The following is a 19,348-nucleotide window of genomic DNA, read 5'->3' on the forward strand; positions in this document are numbered from 1 at the left end:
CCCGGGCGGGCCTCGCCCCGGCCCCGATGTTTTGAGCTCCCCTCCCCTCCCCTCCCGACCCCAACGGCGGCGAGGCCACACCATGTGACGGTTAGAGCCCGGACATCCCGAGGAGCCACGGTGAAAGATGGGGGATGCTGCAGACCCCAGGGAGATGAGAAAGACGTTCATTGTTCCAGCCATCAAGCCCTTTGACCACTATGATTTCTCCAGGGCCAAAATCGCCTGCAATCTGGCCTGGCTGGTGGCCAAAGCCTTTGGGACAGGTAAGTGGTGTCTTCCCTTACCTCTTCCTTCCGAGGATGTCCACATCCCGGTTTTTGTTCCCTGATTCGCGAGTCTCCATGCGTGGCTTTCCCTACCGGTTCAGAGAGATGGTGGGAGACTAGGACGAGGAGAAAGAGAGGAGAAAGCAAGCAGGCAGGTTGGATTGTAAATGAAGGGCCCTGGAGTGGTCAGGGGGATTCGGCCGGATTCCTTTTATTGGACAGCGAAAGTGTTCTTTTTTACCCCCTTTTCACTGAGCAGTTTTTTTCTTTTTCTTTTTCTTTTTTTTAATCAGTGAGCAATTTATGTAGAGTGGTTTTAATTGGTGGCACTTTCTTCATTGTACTGCATACATTCCCTCCTCAGTCATAATTGTGATTACTCTACCAAGAAATCTGTGTTGGTTTCTTCATTATTGGAAGAAGGTAGATGGTACATAGTACTCTATTGATTTTTGACATTTGTAATGGTGGCTGCTGTTCACACCCCGTAGGATGGAAGGTGGCCTGTGTTGAAAAGCAGTATTAATTTTTGTTGTCATTCTTTATGCCTGTATCAGCCCTCTGTACACATTTCACGTTCTTATTAAACCATCTATTAAAGCCAGTGTGTAAGTTTGCTGACTATACATTGCTGTTTTCATTTCGTATAATCAGTGAGGGGCCTTTCTTTTTATGAATGTATTTTGGCTTTGCACATTAAGAGAAACAAAAACTCTCTACTTGGGATTTTTTCTTAGAAGCTTTTTTTGATGATATGTGCTGTTGACACAGAAATTCTGTAGTACAGTCACAATTAAGCACTCCCTCCATAACCCAGTCTTGCAGAATAACAGGAAAAGGGCCTGTTCTTTAGCTGTTGATTTAGGAGCCCAAGCTGTGGAATGCTTAAAAAATTAGCTGGCTTTTCTTTGGAAGACGCTTCTGTCATTTACTGTGATAACTTTTAAGAGTAATTTTTATTCTACTGTAGTTAATAAATTTGGATTCATAAAATATTTATTGAAAAGCTCCTTAGTATTTACAAACTTTTTTCTGGATATTAAATACAGGATTTTTTTTGGAGGATGATGGCTGATTTCTGATGTAGGACTGTGAAAATATACTGGTAAATGGTTTAGTTCACTTTTGCTGTTTGAACATATAGTTGAGTGTTTTCAGTACTTGCATCTTAATTTACAAGCAGATGAACTTCAATGTTTGGAAAATTGAATTAGTTTTGGAGGAAATTCACATGGATGTAATTTTATATTTATGACAGCCTTAATTTTATTTGAATTCTCATGTTTTGGTATTAGACTGGCACCAAGAATAAATGTAATAAATCTTTTGAAATAATTTAAATTGTAAGATTTCTTTGAAACTGAATATCTAGAGTAACAGAAGAAAGCACAAAGTATTATTATATTACATTTCCTACTGATGTAAGCAATAAGAATAACACATGTGTTGGGTTTTAACTTAAGTAGCATACTGAATGTAATATCCATTTGAAAGGTCAGTGAAGGCTATTTAAGTATTTAGGAAAGAGGAAAATTTATATAGTAACCTATGTGTAAAAGTAATGGGTACAAAATGGAAGGTCAATAGAAACAGGAATATTTTCTATCAGAAACTGAGAGGATTCTTAGAATACAGATGTCAAAATTTTGCTGTGCATTCACAAAGTCTAAACCAGAAAATGGCCTATTTTCTGTATATGTGTCAGGCCAGTTAGTAGATTCTGGGTCACTTCATGAACACAAGTAGAGCACATTGGAGAAGAAAGGAAGTGAAAGGAATACAGTATTAATGGAATCTTATTCTTTTGCCAGGCACTCTGCTAGATGCTTGCATTAAGTTGTACATTTGGGATTCACAACTCAGTGATGTCCATAGTGTGTTCCTCATTTGAACAAAGTTGAGGTAGCCAGAGAGATGAAACAATTCTACTGTCACACTGTCAGTAAGTGGCAGAGTTTTCATTTGAGGTTTGACTACAAAGGGTAAGACACTAGTGAAGGTGGGACATACCTGTTACCCATTATGTTAACAACATTATTTCATTTATTCCTACAGTATCCTTATAGATACTGTTGCTGGTTTTCAGATGAAGGAGGCACTGTTTTTCAGGCTAGAAAGACTAATTTGCACAAGATTAACATCTGACAAGTGATATATTCAACATGCCAGCTCAGGTCTTTCTGACCCTGAAGTCTTTGCTTTTTGCTGTAACCATTCTGCAGAATGATCCTTTTATTGGCAAGTGTGGAAAATGTGCACATAGTACATGTTCATATCTAATATTTTTTCAAAGATTGGACAGATCTTAACGAACTTTCAAATGGTTTAGAGGAATATTGTTGATACTTGGTTACTTTTGCCTTGGCAGCAGTTGAAATGGATTAAAAAGATCATATTCAAGATGAGATGAAAAAATGAGTTTAGAAGGCCTTCAGAGTGTGACTTTGTAACAAGAAATTAATACATTGTTAAGAATGTTATGTTTGTACACTTTTTTTAAAGAGCTGATGTCATTTTTTAAAAAATATTTTTAGTTGTAGATGGGCCCAATATCTTTATTTATTTTTTTATATGGTGCTGAGGATTGAACCCAGGTCCTCACACATATGAGACAAGCGCTGTACCACTAAGCCACTATCCCAGCCCAAGAGTTGTCATTAAAAAAAAAAAAAATTTGTAGTTGTAGATGGATAGCATACCTTTATTTTATTTGTTTATTTTTATGTAGTGCTAAGGATTAAACACAGTGCCTCACTCACGCTAGGTAAGTGCTATGCCACTGAGCTACAACTCCAGCCCTGTTTGTACATTTTGTTTATTGACAGTTTTTCATAACAAATTTCTATGAAGTGAATAGAAAAAAAATAAGTTTTTTTAAAATAAATAATCTCCATTTGCTATAAATGCTTACCAGAAAAGGTTAACGTACAAAATATTTCAAAATTGTTGCCCAGTTGTATTCATTTATTCAAAAAATTAGCCCAAGCCTGGTTCAGTGGTGCAGGCCTGTAATCCCAGTGGCTCTGGAGGTTGAAGCAGGAGGATGGCGAGTTCAAAGCCAGCCTTAGCAATTTAGCAAGGCCCTACTCAACTCGGAGAGACCCTGTCTCTAAATGAAATACAAAATATAGCTGGGGATGTGGCTCAGGGGTTGAGTGCCCTTGAGTTCAATCCCTAGTACCCCAAACAAAACCAGAAACAACAAACAAATAACCCAACTTTCAGTAATGATTTACTAGAGTCTCTTAACAATAATATATAGGGTTTTTCTGTTAGAAACCTAACTTTTGACATATAAAAAGTAGTTAGTTTTAGAACCATATGTTGGAAAAGTAATTTAAAATGGTAGCTAAAAATCAGTTGTGGATATAGAATGAACTAATTGAACTATAATAAATGAAGTATAAACATCATAACAACTAGGAAGCGGATGTGGAATATTTAATTAATTTGAAATATTATGTCAAGAGCTTTGACTCATATTCTCTTTATCCTAAAAATATTCCAAATGGCCTGTCTTAATAGCTTATTTTGCAGAATAATGCCACTACAGTTTTAATCAAATGAATAAGTTTATGTAGATGAGTTTGCAACAATACTCTAGTTACTTTAAACAAATTGCAAAAACAGGAGGAAGTTAAACCATTGTGGGGCTCCTGCTGAATTTGAATAGCTGAACTTATTTAAGCAATTATAAGACAGAGTTTGCTTTAAATGTCCTGCTCCCTTAAATCCCTTGGGGGAATTCTGGATGCAGAACCTCTTGTACACTCTTTGTTACTAAATTCTTAAATTCAGAGTACTTAACATGGAATTCAAGGCTCACTTTCTGATGTCAGTTTGTCATTTAAACCTTATCAACCATCATTCCCTTTTTTCAGATTATTTTAGTTCAGTGTTATAAACTCATTTGCTGTTATAACCTTGTTATATTTCTTTGTATATCCCAAGAGATCTTGTCAAAATCCTACATATGATATGATCTGACTCTAAGACCATGAAGACTATAAGAACAGTGCTTAGTAATTGTGGTTAAGAGAGACTTGGAGTAGCAGTAGCGAGGCCAGTTTGGGACATTATTGTAGGATTCTGGGCAAGAGGTGATGAGGGCTTGAAGTGGGGTGAAAATGACATTAAAGCTGCAGTTATCCAGCAGTTACTGTGGGTCAAGCACTTTACACATGGTATCTCATTTTAATCCTCATGACAGCCTTATGAGGTGGAAACTGCTAATCATTCCAGTTTTGCTGATGAGGAAAGTGAGGATCATGGGTTTAGGAACTCATCCAAAGCCACCCAACTAATGAAGCTGGGATCTGAACCAGGGAAATCTGACTTCAGTCTGTGCTCTTAACCATTATACTAAATGGGTGGAAGTCAAAGAAATGGAAAAGAGACAGATGTTTAAAAAAAAGTGTTGCAGAAATTTAACTTTTAGTATTTCTAAAAGATTGAATTTGGGGTGCATGGGGAGTGCTTTTGCTGAAAATAGAATATTTAAGAGGATAAGGTCACCTGAGGTTTTAGGGAGGATGAGGTTACCTGAGACTTTCAGATTTAGTGACTGGGAGAATGAATTGTGATGCTGTTAACTGAGAAAAAACAGTAAGTTGGAATGGGGAAGGCAGCTTTATTTTCAAAAACCTTGAACTTGATGTGTTGGCTAAATATCTTCTCTGAGAAATCCAATGAAATAAGTAGCTATAAACGTAGGTAGTAGTATGATTGAGAAATTAAGGATAGAAATAATAATTTGGTATTTTGTGCATAGCAGTGTAATTGAAATTGGAAGTAGATATGACTATAGGAGAGAAGAAATTTGAGACAGAATTAAGGGTAGTGAATACTTAGAATGCAGGGAGGAGGCTGAGGAAAAGGAGGCAGAATTAGAGCAGTTACTTAGGAAGAGAATTAAGAAAGCATAACACTGAAGCCCAGGAAAGGAGAAGTTTCTATGGAGAGGTCTGATAAATAGTGTCTAATGCTGTAGGTTTCAGCAATGCTGGTCTTAAGAGCTTATGCTTTAGTAGAGGAAGATGTGATAAATGTATAACTACGTAGAGTTCAGGAAATCTATGTTAAGAGTCATATAATGGGAGCAAAGACATTCAGAGGGAGACTGGTAGGGGTAGGGGATGAGTGGTGGGGAGAGATCACTTTCAGCTTAAGTGGTCTGTGAAGGAAGACCTCATACTGGAGGTGATATTCAAGTTAAATCCTGAAGAAAATCAGGCCAGATAGAAAGTAGGCATTATAGATGGAGGAAATGGTTTGTGTGTAGGCATGGAGTAATGACACCAGGTAGTGTTAGTGAAGCAACATAGACCAGGTAAATTGGAGGAGGTTTTTGTAATAAAATAGTGAGAGACACAGCTTGAAAGGTAATTTGCGACATAATAGTATGTAAAGCTAAGCTAAGGAGTTAGGTGTTTATTTAGTAGATAAACAAATTATCTAAATACATTGGATAAAAAGAAGAAAAGAAAAAGCTACTATTACTAATTTATTATAATAACAGGACTTTGTGCTAATTACTCTTCTGAGCATTTTACATGTAGTTTTTCTCTTATAATTCTTTAAACAACCTTATTAAGTCAACATTGCTTTATTTTTTTCCTCATGAGACTCTAAAGCAGGATTTCCCAACTGCGGAACTACTGGTAAGATAGTTCTTTTTTTCTTGGGGGCTGTCCTGTGCCTTGTAGAATTTTAGCAGCATCCTTGGCTTTTACGCATTAAATGTCAGTTGTATTCCCTACCCCTGTTCCCATCTCTTTTGTGTCAATGGTCTAGTCATTGTGAGATGTCTCCTGGGGAGCAAAAGGACCCCAGCTTAAGAATCACAGCTATAAAGGTCGTAAGATATATTATGATTTAAAAGATACTTTGCACATTGAAGTACAAATTAATTGTAAGACATCCTGATTTCACAAATACTCAAATTGGAAAAAGAATTTAGGAAATATGATAATTGCTTTTTTTTTTTTTTTTAATGGGGAAACAATATAGAGGGGTCAACTAAATTGTCCATGATCATCCAGCTTATTAGCAGTGGAACTAAAATTAGAGTCTAAGTCTTTTTTAAAAATATTTATCTTTGGGGCTGGGGATGTGGCTCAAGCGGTAGCGCGCTCACCTGGCATGCGGGCGGCCCGGGTTCGATCCTCAGCACCACATACAAACAAAGATGTTCTGTCCGCCGAAAACTAAAAGAAATAAATATTAAAAAAAAAAATATTTATCTTTTAGTTGTAGCTGGACACAATACCTTTATTTATTTATTTTTATGTGGTGCTGAGTATTGACCCCAAGGCCTTGCATGTGCTGGGTGAGCACTCTACTGCTGAGCCACAACTCCAGCCCTTCTTTATGATACTAAAATTTGCATCTTAATCTGTGTTATATTCTTCATATAATACATTACAATCTTATGCTTATACTAGAAATGAAGGCATACAAAAGCATGAAGACCTTTTAGTCAGCCTTAATTTTTTTTCTTTGCAAAATTTAGAAATATGTTTCATTTTTCTTCAACAAGCCTATTTATGTTTGGATAGTTAGAGCAGAAATAGGAAATGTATTTAGCCTCTGTCATTTTTAGGGTCTCCTCCCTCCTTCAGTGGATCTAGTTTGCCATGTGTACATACTACTTTATGAACCCTTCAATTAGTAAATTATAAATAATGATATTTAAATGAAATATTATATACTTATTAATACTGACAAGCTTGGTGGTTTAGCTAATAATCACTTCACTAATCACATTTATCACTTTTCCCACCCCTTAGCTTCACATAGTTTTTTATTTTCCTTCCTCTGGCCCTTCATTCCTACCTTTCTACCACTGAGCCACATCCCCAGTCTTTTTATTTTATTGTATTTATTTTTTGGACAGAATCTCGTTAAGTTATCAGAACTGGTCATCAACTTGAGATCCTCCTGCCTCAGCCTTCTGAGTAACTGGGATTATATGCCACTAATACCTGTGTTTTTCTTTCTTTTTTTTTTTTTAAAAAAAAACAAACTTGTGTCTTCATCATATATTTTCAAATTAAAGGCCTATACAGTAGCATCTTTCCAGTTTTCCTTCCCCACCTGACTTCCTTCTTTTCTGGAGCATTTTCCTGAAGTGTTTTGTCTCAATTTTCATGTTTGCTGAATGGTTGTGATAGTAATACTCATAAATCTTTGAGTTGTTTAGAAGGAACACATGTAATTACAAAATATTCATTTTATTACTTTCATATGTAGGCTGCTATTGGATATTTTATTTTCCATTGTGGAATGGGATTTTATTTCTTATTGTTATATCAATGGAAGTTTTTATTAAAAATATTTTCACTACAAACTAGAAAAGATAAAACAAGCTAGGAATACAGTGACAGAGAGGAGCCTGAACTCCCTTGATAACCCTTGTAGTTATATACTGTAGTGTTATATCCAGTAATATTCAACAATTGTGTGTGTGTGTGTGTGGGGGGTGCTGGGGATTAAACCTTGTGCATTTGAGGCAAGCACTCTACCAACTGAACTATATCCCCCAATAATATTCATAAAGGACTTGTACTTTCTAGAGATAAAAAAGTGGAATTTTTGGGGGGGGTGCGGGGAGCTACTGGGAATTGAACTCAGGGGCACTTGACCATTGAGCCACACCCCCAGACCTGTTTGTATTTTATTTAGAGACAGGGTCTCACTGACTTGCTTAGCACCTTGCTTTTGCTGAGGCTGGCTTTGAACTCGAGATCCTCCTGCCTCAGCCTCCTGAGCTGCCAGGATTACAGGCAGAAGTGGAAATTTTAATTGAAATAATCTTCATCTCCTTCATGTTTCATACATCTTGGTTCCTAGGATGTGTATGTGTGATTTTAAAATGTTATTTTGAAGCTGTCATGTTTCCCCTTTCTCATCCTTTCCTTCAAACCATTTTCTAACTCTAAAATGAGAATTGCATGCACATTTTAAGTATTTAAGGCTCTTGAAATAAAGGACATTTGATTGAAACATTTAAAATGTTTTATAGACACTTGTCCTCAGTAAAGGAAAGTTTCAAAGTAGGTAGTTTCCGTTTTTTAAAAATATTTTTTAGTTGTCAATGGACCTTTATTTTGTTTAGTTATATGTTGTACTGAGGTGCTAAGAATCCAATCCAGTGCCTCACACATGCTAAGCAAGTGCTCTACCACTGAGCCACAACCCCAGCCCCCACCCAATTTTTTTTTCTAGATGCCATTCTACTACTCTAAAGGTTATCTTTTTTTTAGCCTTTTATTTTCCATGCCTCCTACCCCCACTGTCTAAAGGGGATACTATTTAATTATGTAAAAGGCAGGTAATAAAATACATTTCTCTCTCATATTAGGCAGTGAGGCATAAATTGTTGGGACATACAGCTTGGGGTCCCTGCTGTCTGGGATAGAAACACTGGCATTGTAGTCTGTCCAGAAGCCTTAATATTCTTGTCTCTTTTTCCTTGTTTTCAAGGAAATAAATAACAAGTGATACCCTTCCTCATGGGTGGATTTCATCTGACCCAGCGTTCTTGTTCTGAAGCAAAATTTTTAATCCAACCATCTCATCAGTGTTTCTAGATATTTTCAATGTTTGTTCCTCTTTCATATCTTCTGCAGGGTACTTACCAAATTCACCACTGGTTTCAGTGTTGGGGAAGATTTCCTCTGGCTGTTCAGTTTCCATTTTCTTGTATTAAATGAACATACCAATTAGTTATTATGTATCTTTACAGAGCTGAACTTTAGTGTTCTGGGTAGGACCAACAATTGACACCATACTGTGCAAATTTGCTCATCCTTTTTAAAAATGATATTCGTATAGACTGTTGACCATGTAAACTTATTCTCTAATTTATATGTTTTGTAGAATTTGTATTGTGACACATTTCAAAATATCTTTAACCTCTTTTTATAATTTTACATAAATGCTAGAGGTCTTGATTTTTATAGGTTCTTGAAAATCTATTGATGCTTAAAATATTTTTTAAATAGGTAGAACAGGCACAGATTCAAAATTCAAAACATGTAAAAGAGTAGATCTGGTGACAATCTTCTTCCTGCCTTGACTCCAAGTCACTTAGTTTCTGTTTTAAGCAAGGTGATATCATCAGAAGTCTCTTTTCCAAAAGATCTTTTGGAATACATTTAAAAATGGTTGACATGGTATGTTTTATATTATGTGTATTATACCACAATAAAAAAAGTCATGGAAATAAGATGGGAAGTGGGTTGGAGTAGGACCAAGAGTCATGAAGGGGGATCTATTTGGTCCAGGTCCAGATGATAGAACTTGAATAGGAATGATTTCAGTGACTATGAGAGAAGTGGATGGATGTAAAAGATAAGACATGGTGATTGATTTGATATGTGGAAGGAAAGCTGAGATTTTGAGAAATGTTAAGATTGAATCTATTTAATGAAGAAGGGAACAGTAGAAGAGGGTCAGATTGTGTGTGGAGGGTATAGCATTCAGTTGGAGGAACATCTGAAATGGTAGTATGTGCTTTAGACCCTTGGAAATTCATCTGTGGAGCTTAGAAGATCTCATGAATGAGATCTCTCATGATAGCTGATAATGAAAATCAAGAAAGTGGATGACCTCCATTCATTAAGGGAGGATATGGAGAGAGAACAAGATGGAAGATGGAGACCCAGCAAAAGAATCATGCATAGAGTATCTAGAGAGGAAGAAAGATAACGATGAGGAATGTGGAGTCTCAGAGATTGGGAATAGAACACTGAGCATGATAACATTTAAGGTGCAGCTGAGGAAGATTTAGCAATTAGTTCCAAAAGGTTCATGGATTTAGCAGAAAGGAGTTATTGATGATTTTACTGATAACATTTTGAGTGAATGAAGAAAAAAATGTGACTAGGTTGAAAGTAAATGGGAGATTGTATCAGTTGTGGTACCTTCATTTGTAGTAACAGAAAATCCAACTCAAATTGGCTGACTATTGAGGATTTACTAGTTTATAAAAATGAAAAAGTCCTGAGGTAGGATGGGTTTTGGATTTGACTTGATGAGGGCTCCAGCTCCATTTAATTCTATCAGTGGTGCCCTTTCTCATGGGTGGATTTCATCTTCAGGCTGTCTTCTCCATGGTGGAAAGTGGCTGTAGTAGTTCCAGGTCTCATTCCCATGTACTACATCATACAGAGCTCTTTCCTGATTGTTTCATGCAATTTATGTATTCTCTTCTCTTGCCTTTTTCTTTCTCTTTAAACAAAACCATTTGATTGTATCTCAAATATATACTGTAACTATAAGCTTTCATGTATTTGTTACCGAGCCTCCATAGTTATCAACTTGTGGCCAATCTTGATTCATCTGTCAGCACCCCCACCTCTGCCAGTTATTTGAAGCAAATCCTAGATATTGCATCACTTCCATCTATAAATATTTCACTATATATCTTTTTTTTAACTTTTTTAATATTTTATTTTTTTAGTTTTTGGCAGACACAACATCTTTGTTTGTATGTGGTGCTGAGGATCGAACCCAGGCCGCACGCATGCCAGGCTAGCGCGCTACCGCTTGAGCTACATCCCCAGCCCTCACTATATATCTATAAAACCAAAGATTCTCTCTTTTTTTTTTGATCAAAAAGCTTTTATTTATTTTTTTATGATTTTATTTATTTATTAATTTTGCATTACAATTGTTAATGCACCATTATACAATAATTTATCATATCTCTGATTATATATAAGGTACATTGACACCAAATTCACATCTTCATACATGTATTTTGTATAATGATGAAGGTCTCCTTTCACCATCCATGCTATTCCCCTTCTCCCTCCCTTTCCCTCCCACTCCTATTCCCTATCTAGAGGTAATCTTCCTCCCTTGCTCTTCCTCCCAACCCCATTTTGAGTCACCCCCCTTGTATCAGAGAAGACATTCGGCATTTGTTTTTTTGGGATTGGCTAACTTCACTTAGCATAATCTGCTCTAATGCCATCCATTTCCCTGCAAATGCATGATCTTATTATTTTTTATTGCTGAGTAATATTCCATTGTGTATAAATGCCACATTTTTTTTTTTTTATTCATTCATCCACTGAAGGACATCTAGGTTGGCTCCACAGCTTAGCTATTGTGAATTGTGCTGCTATAAACATTGATGTGGCTGTGTCCCTGTAGTATGCTGTTTTTAGGTCCTTTGGTTATAGTCCGAGAAGAGGAATAGTTGATTCAAATGGTGGTTCCATTCCCAGTTTTCCAAGGAATCTCCATACTGCTTTCCAAATTGGCTGCATCAATTTGCAGTCCTACCAGCAGTGTATGAGTGTACCTCCCCCCCCCCCCCCCNGGTTGGATTAAAAATTTTGCTTCAGAACAAGAACGCTGTGTCAGATTAAATCCACCCATGAGGAAGGGTATCACTTGTTATTGTTTGTTTTCATAATGGCTGCCACTCTTATTGGGGTGAGATGGTATCTTAGAGTAGTTTTAATTTGCATTTCTCTGATTGTTAGAGATGATGAGCATTTTTTCATATATTTGTTGATTGACTGTATATCCTCTTCTGAGAAGTGTCTGTTCAGGTCCTTAGCTCATTTATTGATTGGATTATTTGTTTTGGGGTGCTTATTTTGTTCAGCTCTTTATATACCCTAGAGAGCTCTATCTGATGTGTGAGGGGTAAAAATTTGTTCCCAGGATGTAGGCTCCTTATTCACCTCACATATTATTTCTTTTGCTGAGAAAAACTTTTTAGTTTGAATCCATCCCATGTGTTGATTCTTGGTTTTAATTTTTGTGCTATAGGTGTCTTATTAAGGAAGTTGCGGCCTAGCCCAAAGATTCTCTTTTTAAACATAAACAACATTGCCATCATCACAGCTCTGTCATTATCACACCATAGCATCAGTATTAACATTTATGATTGCCTTTTAAATACTTTTGCTCATTTTTATTTCTTTTTTATAGTTTGTTCTAGTCAGGATCTGTCTAAGAACCATACTTTATAATTGGTTGGTATGTCTCTGTAAGTTTTTCCAAAATATGTAGGCTCCTCCTCTATCTCATTTTATCTTTCTTGGCAATTTATTTGTCAGAGAAAAGCAGACTATTTGTCCTATAAGATTTCTCATAGTATAGATCTCCATGTCATTGTTTAACAAGTTTCTCTTCGTTCTCTGTATTTCTTACAAGTTAGTAGTTGGATCTAGAGAATTGATTGCATTAAGGGTTGAATTTTCTTTCCTTCTTTCTTTATAGGTGGCTTATACTTCTACTAGGAGTCACTCAGTGTCTAGTAATTTCTCTGTCATACTTCATTTATTAGCTGGATTACTCCTTAGAATTCCCCTTTATTATTTGGTATGGGAAAAAATTACTTTGATGCATTGGTAACCTCCAAGTATGTACCTTTAGCACATATCCTAGAGGTCATGGAACAGGAAGCTCACATAACAACTTTAAATGTGCAAATTATCTGACTTGTTATATCAGTTTATACTGAGAAACGATCAAGAGATGGGGTGAGTTTAATACATTTAAGCTAGGGTGGAAGCAAGGAGGAAAGACCATACAGTGGACAATGTTCATATGTTCATCTCTCTTTTTTTGGTGTGTGTTTCCTGGATGCTTTTAAATCCGTGTTCAGAATGTGTTACAAGAGAGTTTAGCTCAAGAAAACTGTCCCCCCCTCCCAAATGGTGTTTCTTCATTTTTGACTTTGAGTCTGTCCCAAATGCAGAATTTAAAAATTTTACAAAATCTGCTTTTTTGAGTTAATACATGATGCTAGACTATATTTTGAATATTTATATAAACATAGAGTACATCTTATTCTAATTAGGATCCTGGTCTTGTGGTTGTACAGGATATGGAAATTCACTCTGATGTATTTATATATGTACGTAGAAAATTTAAGTCAGATTCATTCCATTGTCTTTCCTTTTCCTGTCCCATGTCCATCTCTTTTTACTGTGTAGCCTTTTCTGCTGATGATGTGGTCATCAGGAACAGAATAAGGTTCCAATAAGGAGGCTCACAGAGACACAGACCAGTGACATATACTCTATCAGAGAGACACAGGGAATTAGCATGCCTGCCACAGCTGTAGCTTGCCAAAAGCTTGATGAACAGCTGTGGGTTTTGTGTTTCTTGGGCAGAAGACACAGGACAAAATGAGCATCATCAATGGATGAGTGAATTAAGGACTTGTGAATATTAAGTGCTCATTGACTCTCTGTTTAGTCTCATGTATATATACTATATCATAAATATTAGTACCTTGCATGTATATGTATCATGAATATTTAATACCTAGTTAGCTCGTGAATAATTAGGTATCTTCCCCCCATTCCTTTTTATGTTTACCATATATATATGCTACTACTTACAAATCAATTCTATGTCTAACAGGCTTTTTGCTTACTAACTACTTATCGTACTTAAAATATCTTCAAACATTTCAATTTGTTTTACAAACTACAAACGCATTCTTTTTTTATACCTTTATTTTGTTTATTTATGTTTGTGTGGTGCTGAGGATTAAACCCAGTGTCTCACACATGCAAGGCAAGCACTCTACCACTGAGCCACAACCCCAGCCCCAAACACATTCCTTTTTATAGAATTGAATAGTTTCTCAAGAGTAAAAGTACATTGAGATACAGGGAAGGCCGGATAAATACTATATTCTTTCCTTTTATTGAGGGAAAATTGGATCAAACTGAATGGGTCATTGGACCCCAAGAATCAGAAAGAGTAAAAAGAATAGGAAGAAAGAGCATTCCAAACCAAGTGACCAGGATGTGCAGAGGCTTTGCAGAAAGAGAGCATGGTTTCCAGGAACCGAATGATTGGGGGGATAGAATCATTTTTTTTTTTTTAGGTCAGAGAAAAAAGATTTTTTTAATAACTTTTTTTTTTTTTTTGAGATAGAGAGAGAATCTTAATATTTATTTTTTAGTTTTTCGGCACACACAACATCTTTCTTTGTATGTGGTGCTGAGGATTGAACCCCGGCCGCACGCATGCCAGATGAGCGCGCTACTGCTTGAGCCATATCCCCAGCCCCAAGAAAAGATTTTTTTTTTCCCTACAAATAGGACTTTTTATTGGTCACTATTAAAAATTTGAAATTTAAACAGATTCTTGAACTGATGGTTCATATCCATCAGCTTGTTCAACTTTAGCACCTGTCTCATCTCCTGTAGCTTTTCCAGAACTACTACCTTCACCATGAAGCTCCATGAGTTTTCCCAATTCAAACTTGGGCTTCTTCAGCATTTTTATTTTTCTAACAAAGACATCTTGAAGAGGATAAATTGATTGGCAAGCCTTTTCTATGTCTTTCCCAATGCTGTCTGGAATCAGTTTGTTGACCACTTCTTTCAAGTCATTTATCTGCACTTCCTGGGTCATGATTTCCATCATCTTCTTCCGGATTTGGCGGATCTGCTGGTACTGAGCGAAGGAAGTCTTCCGTATCTGATTGTTGCGTTTTTTAGTAAAACCAACACAGAATAGACACAGCAAATAACCTTCGGTAGTCTTGACAGCAACATGAGCCTCGATTATTGTCTGCCATTTTTTGACCATGGAACACATTTTGTTACGGTAAGATCCATGCCATGGAAGTTGGACAGGCAGTTTTTTCCCTGAACATCCTCAGTAATTAGCTTGAACTTCCTAAACGCAACTTCATCATTCTGTAGATCAGCAGGACTCACTTCAAACACCTGACCCTTGAGGCCATCAGTTGCAATTTTGGTTCCCTGGGTCCTGTTGACTGATGTTTTTCCAATATTTCTTATATTGAACATCGCTAGTGCTTTTACATCATACCAGTCTTTCTTAGAATATGGATCAAACACTTTCTTCTTGGTTCTTTTCTTGCCGCCTTTTGTAAGGTGCTTGTTCTTGCCTACCACCATGGTGCTGCTCAGAGAGCCAAAAGCAAAAGATTTTAATTCTTAGAGAAATGAGAAGTCATTGAAAACCCTTGAGTGTGGTGGTGGGGATGGCGGTGGTGCTTGTGAAATGATCAAATTTACTTCAGGGAAGTAAGCAGGATTTGGCTAGAATAGAGAGCGATTTGGAGTAGGAACAAAAGTGAATATGAAAAGAAAAAAATTAGGAATGAATGCAGTAATTGAGATGAAAAGTACTGATCACCTGGACCGTGGAGATGTGATTTGAGAATGTGAAGAAGGGAGCAGGAGTTGGCCTGGACTTTTTTTTTTTTTTTTTTCCTCCTGGAGAATTGAGGGACAGAAACATTAACGATGGCTCCTATGTTTCTGACTTGGGCAACTGAATGAATGATGGTCATTCATTTATGTAAGGAATTCTGGAAGATAATCAAGTTTGGGAAAAAAAGATTGGTTTTAGGCATTTTGACATTTTATAACATTTTTCAATATAATTTCAAATGTACAAGAGTTGTACAGAAAAACCCCAAATATCTTTTACCCTGATTGACCAACAAATTTGTCTCATTTATTTTACCATTCCCTCTCTCCCTCCTAGCCCCTCCTTCTTACACAAATACGTGTATATATTATAATATGTATGTGTGTATATACATATATACATAAATATATACAAATTAAAATATATGTATGAGGGGCTAGGGTTGTGGCTCAGTGGTAGAGTGCTCACCTGCATGTGCAGGGCCCTGGGTTTGATCCTCAGCATCATATAAAAATAAATAAATGAAATAGAGCTATTATGTCCAACTACAACTAAAAAAAATTTTTTTAAAGATATATATGTATGATATATTTGGAGCCATTTGAGAATGCATTAGGGATGTTATGTCCCCATTCTCCCTTAGTATATATCTTTTAAGATGAAAGATAGTTCTCTTACATAAAATTAATTAAAAATCAGGAAATTTAACCATGATATAATATTATCTAATCCACACAGCCCCTATTCAGTTTTGCCAATTGTTTTAATGTCTATTATTGCTTTTTATTTCCCATTTCAGGATCCAGTCTAGAATCATGCATTGCATTTAGTTGTCAAATTTGTTTAGTCTCCTTTAACCTGTAGTAGTTCTTTAGGCTTTCTTTCTCCCTTATGATATTAACATTTTTGAAGACCAGGTACACTAAAATATATGCTGAGTTGAAAATCAGTCCCCTTGCCTGGCTCCTACATAGATCTTATTAGCTCTTGCCAAATCTCATTTACCCTCTGTGCCTGGTAAAAGCAGCCAGTTGTCCACAGGGGCTAACTGGGTCACCTCTTTCTATATGTTCCTCTGCAGTGCTTTGGAGTGTTAACCCTGCATTCAGCAGTTGTCTCCCTCTGTCTTTGGTCTGAATGACTAGAAGGACGGTGACATCCTGTGATGGGTGCTGGCAGTGTCCCAGTAGGAATGCCTTAATGTATGAAGAAAAACAAAGTGTCAGAGACCTGCCCTCAGACTAGAGCTGAGAGAGACCCAGGACCTGGAGACTACATTGTAAATCCCTGTTATTCCTGCCTTCTTCTGCCATCCCATTTTCTTTGACTTTCTTCCATCTTTCCCACATTCCTTCTTCTCTCTCTTCCTTTTACTTCTCCCTGCCTCCCTCTGATTAACTTATTACTGTACTTCTCTCATGACTTCCACTACCACCACCACAACCACATCTGTCCATCTTTGCATTCCACAGGGTACTTGAGCAAGAGTGCCCCGTCACCCAGAGACAGGCTAGTTGGCAACCTGGCAACTCCAGAGGAAAGACTCAGATAGAGGAGCATTTCCTTACCCATCTGTTCCTCCTAAAGCCAGAACAACTTAAGGTCCTCTTTCATACACAGTGATACTAGAAGGCTGGGTGGGATGTGTGGAGAAATGGGAAATCCTCCTTCCTAGTCTCCCTCAAATGTCTAAGCATTCAGTGTCGATTTTTTTTTCCTCTAATAAAGTATACTTTTAGAAAAATGGGTCAAATACTTTGTAGAATGTCTTTCAACTTGTATTTGTCTGACATTTCTTAATGATTAAAGTTACACAAATCTGTCAAAAAACTACCACAATAGAAATGTGTTTTTAGTAAATCACATCAAGAAGTACATAATGGCCGCTGCGTTCAGTGGCACACACCTGGAATCCCAGCGGTTTGGGAGGCTGAGGCAGGAGGATTTCGAGTTCAAAGCCAGCCTCAGCAATTTAGCAAGGCCTTAAGCAGTTTAGTGAGACCCTATCTCAAAAGAAAAAAATAAAAAGTGCTGGGGAGTGTGTCTTGGTGGGTAAGCATCTCTGGGTTCAATTCCCAGTACCAAAAAACAAACAAACAAAAAGATGTACATAATGTTTGTTCTAGTATTGGTGAAGCTTACTTTGATATCTGGTTAAAGTGTTATCTGTCAGTTTTCTTCACTATAAAATGATTGTTTTTCTATTTGTAATAAGTAATTTATGGGGACATAACTTAAAATATCTTGTTCATCAGACTTTTATTCACCATGTTAGCATTCAGTAATGATTCTTGCCTGAATCAATTTTTACTGTTCATTATTGCCATTAGTGACCCCCATTTATCAGTTAGTATTCCAAAAGGAGGAGCTTCCCTTCTTTTCTACTTATTTATGCATGCATACACACACACACACACACACACAGGTTCTATACTCACTTTGTACTTTCTCTGTTCTTTCTAGCAATGGAAGTAGCCATTTATTCATTATTCTTTTTCTTTCAGTGGGAAGTTTATTACAGATGGTAGATTTATTGCTTTTGGAATGTTATTTAGCAAACACATATATAATGCATGCCTACATCTATTTCTTTCTCTAGCTATTTATATATATAGAGAGATAGATATTGAACAACGATGCTTCCTATTTCATCCAGCAGCACCAGTAGTCTTTTTTGGTACTGGGAGGGTAGAACCTAGAGGCACCTTATCACTGAGCCACCTCCCAAGCTCTTCTTAACTTTTTTTTTTTTTTTTTTTTTTGAGACAGGTTTTGCTTAGTTGCTTAGGTCCTCACTGAGTTGCTGAAGCTGACCTCAAATTTGGAATCCTCCTGCCAATAGCCTATGAGTTTCTGGGATTATAAATGTGTGCCACTACGCCCAGCTCTTTGTTATATTTCTAATTCTTCTGGTCACTGAGAAACTTGGTTTCCATTTGAATTTGAGGTTTCTTTGAGGCACTAAGTGAAGAGTTCAGTAGAGGCCTGGGAATGCAGTTTAGTGGTAGATTGCTTACGTGGCATGTGTGAGGCCCTGACATTGATGCCCAGTACCATGAAGAAAACAAAAGAATGAAAGAAACAACAACAAATGAGAGTTAAGTAGGCTGTGGCCTATGTAAGGGTTTGGAACTCTGAAGAGCTTAGGTCTTGGGGGGTAGCGGGAGGAATGGGGGTGATAATTTAAGCTTAGGATTGTCATACAGCACTTAATGCGTTGTTTGGTAACAAAGCAGAGGGAAGGAAGAACCTTTTAATTGGTACCTTATATGAATGCAAAACTCTGTGTTTAGGGATTTAAAAATTATTTTAGTAAGTACTTGAGTTCCTACTCTGTGTCAGGCATAGTTTTAAGTGCTGGTGACATAGGACAGAGAAGTATTACCTGCTCTCCTTTGAGGCATATTATAGTGTGAAAAGGCAAAAATAAAAACAAAATATTATAGGATAGCAATAATTGCTATCTAGAGAGTTAAAATAGGATGATTGGGTTGTCAGGGAAGGTATGTCTGAGGAGATGACATTTAACTGAGATGTGAATGGAGAGAGCCAACCATGCAACTAGGAGGGGAATACTAGAGGCAGAAGGAACAACTAGTATACAGGTCGGTAGGGCTGAACTTAGCGTGTTTGAGCACCAGAAAGACTTGTGTGCCTGGAGTATAGTGGGTCAAGGAAAAGAGGTCATTGGGATCATAGTAGTGGGTAGTGTACTTGTGGAATATTGGGAAACTAGAACTCTGAAAAGTTAATTACTGCACTTAAGAACCCATACGACTAAGTGGTAGAATTAGAACTCTACCCAGTCTTTTAAAATCAAGCCCATATTTTCCCAAAGTCCAAAATTTCCCCAAATTTGGACTGAATGTAAGTAGTGAATGTAGGTTAACTGAACAAAGGTTTTGAGA

General features: G+C 36.9%; 3 protein-coding genes and 1 long non-coding RNA gene across 12 annotated transcripts in view; 2 read left to right on the plus strand and 2 right to left on the minus strand.

Moving 5' to 3' along the window:
* Ddx59 (DEAD-box helicase 59) overlaps positions 1 to 305 on the minus strand; it is a 103,576-nt gene extending 103,271 nt beyond the window's left edge. Inside the window, exon 1 of the mRNA XM_048809613.1 lies at positions 288 to 305. The gene's annotated coding sequence lies outside the window, so the exon portion shown is untranslated. The remainder of the gene's footprint in view (positions 1 to 287) is intronic.
* The window catches only part of Camsap2 (calmodulin regulated spectrin associated protein family member 2), a 90,194-nt gene continuing 70,846 nt past the window's right edge, over positions 1 to 19,348 (plus strand). For 7 of the 9 annotated variants that reach the window (XM_048809602.1, XM_048809603.1, XM_048809605.1 and 4 more), the window contains exon 1: positions 7 to 266. In XM_048809602.1, the coding sequence (XP_048665559.1) occupies positions 128 to 266 (139 nt within the window). In that variant the 5' untranslated portion in view covers positions 7 to 127. Of the gene's footprint in view, positions 267 to 19,348 lie in introns of all 9 variants that reach the window. The other 2 variants (XM_048809604.1, XM_048809610.1) reach the window with 2 other exon arrangements.
* On the plus strand, positions 8,343 to 13,864 carry LOC125618525. Its single transcript, XR_007349863.1, has 3 exons — positions 8,343 to 8,995; positions 12,771 to 12,775; positions 13,853 to 13,864. It is a non-coding gene; the product is annotated as an uncharacterized LOC125618525 (long non-coding RNA).
* On the minus strand, positions 14,346 to 15,275 carry LOC107140647 (40S ribosomal protein S3a-like). Its single transcript, XM_048809616.1, is given in 2 exon segments — positions 14,346 to 14,866; positions 14,869 to 15,275. Coding segments are annotated over 2 exon segments (792 nt in total). The 5' UTR covers positions 15,182 to 15,275; the 3' UTR covers positions 14,346 to 14,387.

This window comes from Marmota marmota, unplaced genomic scaffold (genome assembly GCF_001458135.2).
Source record: "Marmota marmota marmota unplaced genomic scaffold, marMar, whole genome shotgun sequence".
In the NCBI taxonomy this organism is placed as follows: domain Eukaryota; kingdom Metazoa; phylum Chordata; class Mammalia; order Rodentia; family Sciuridae; genus Marmota; species Marmota marmota.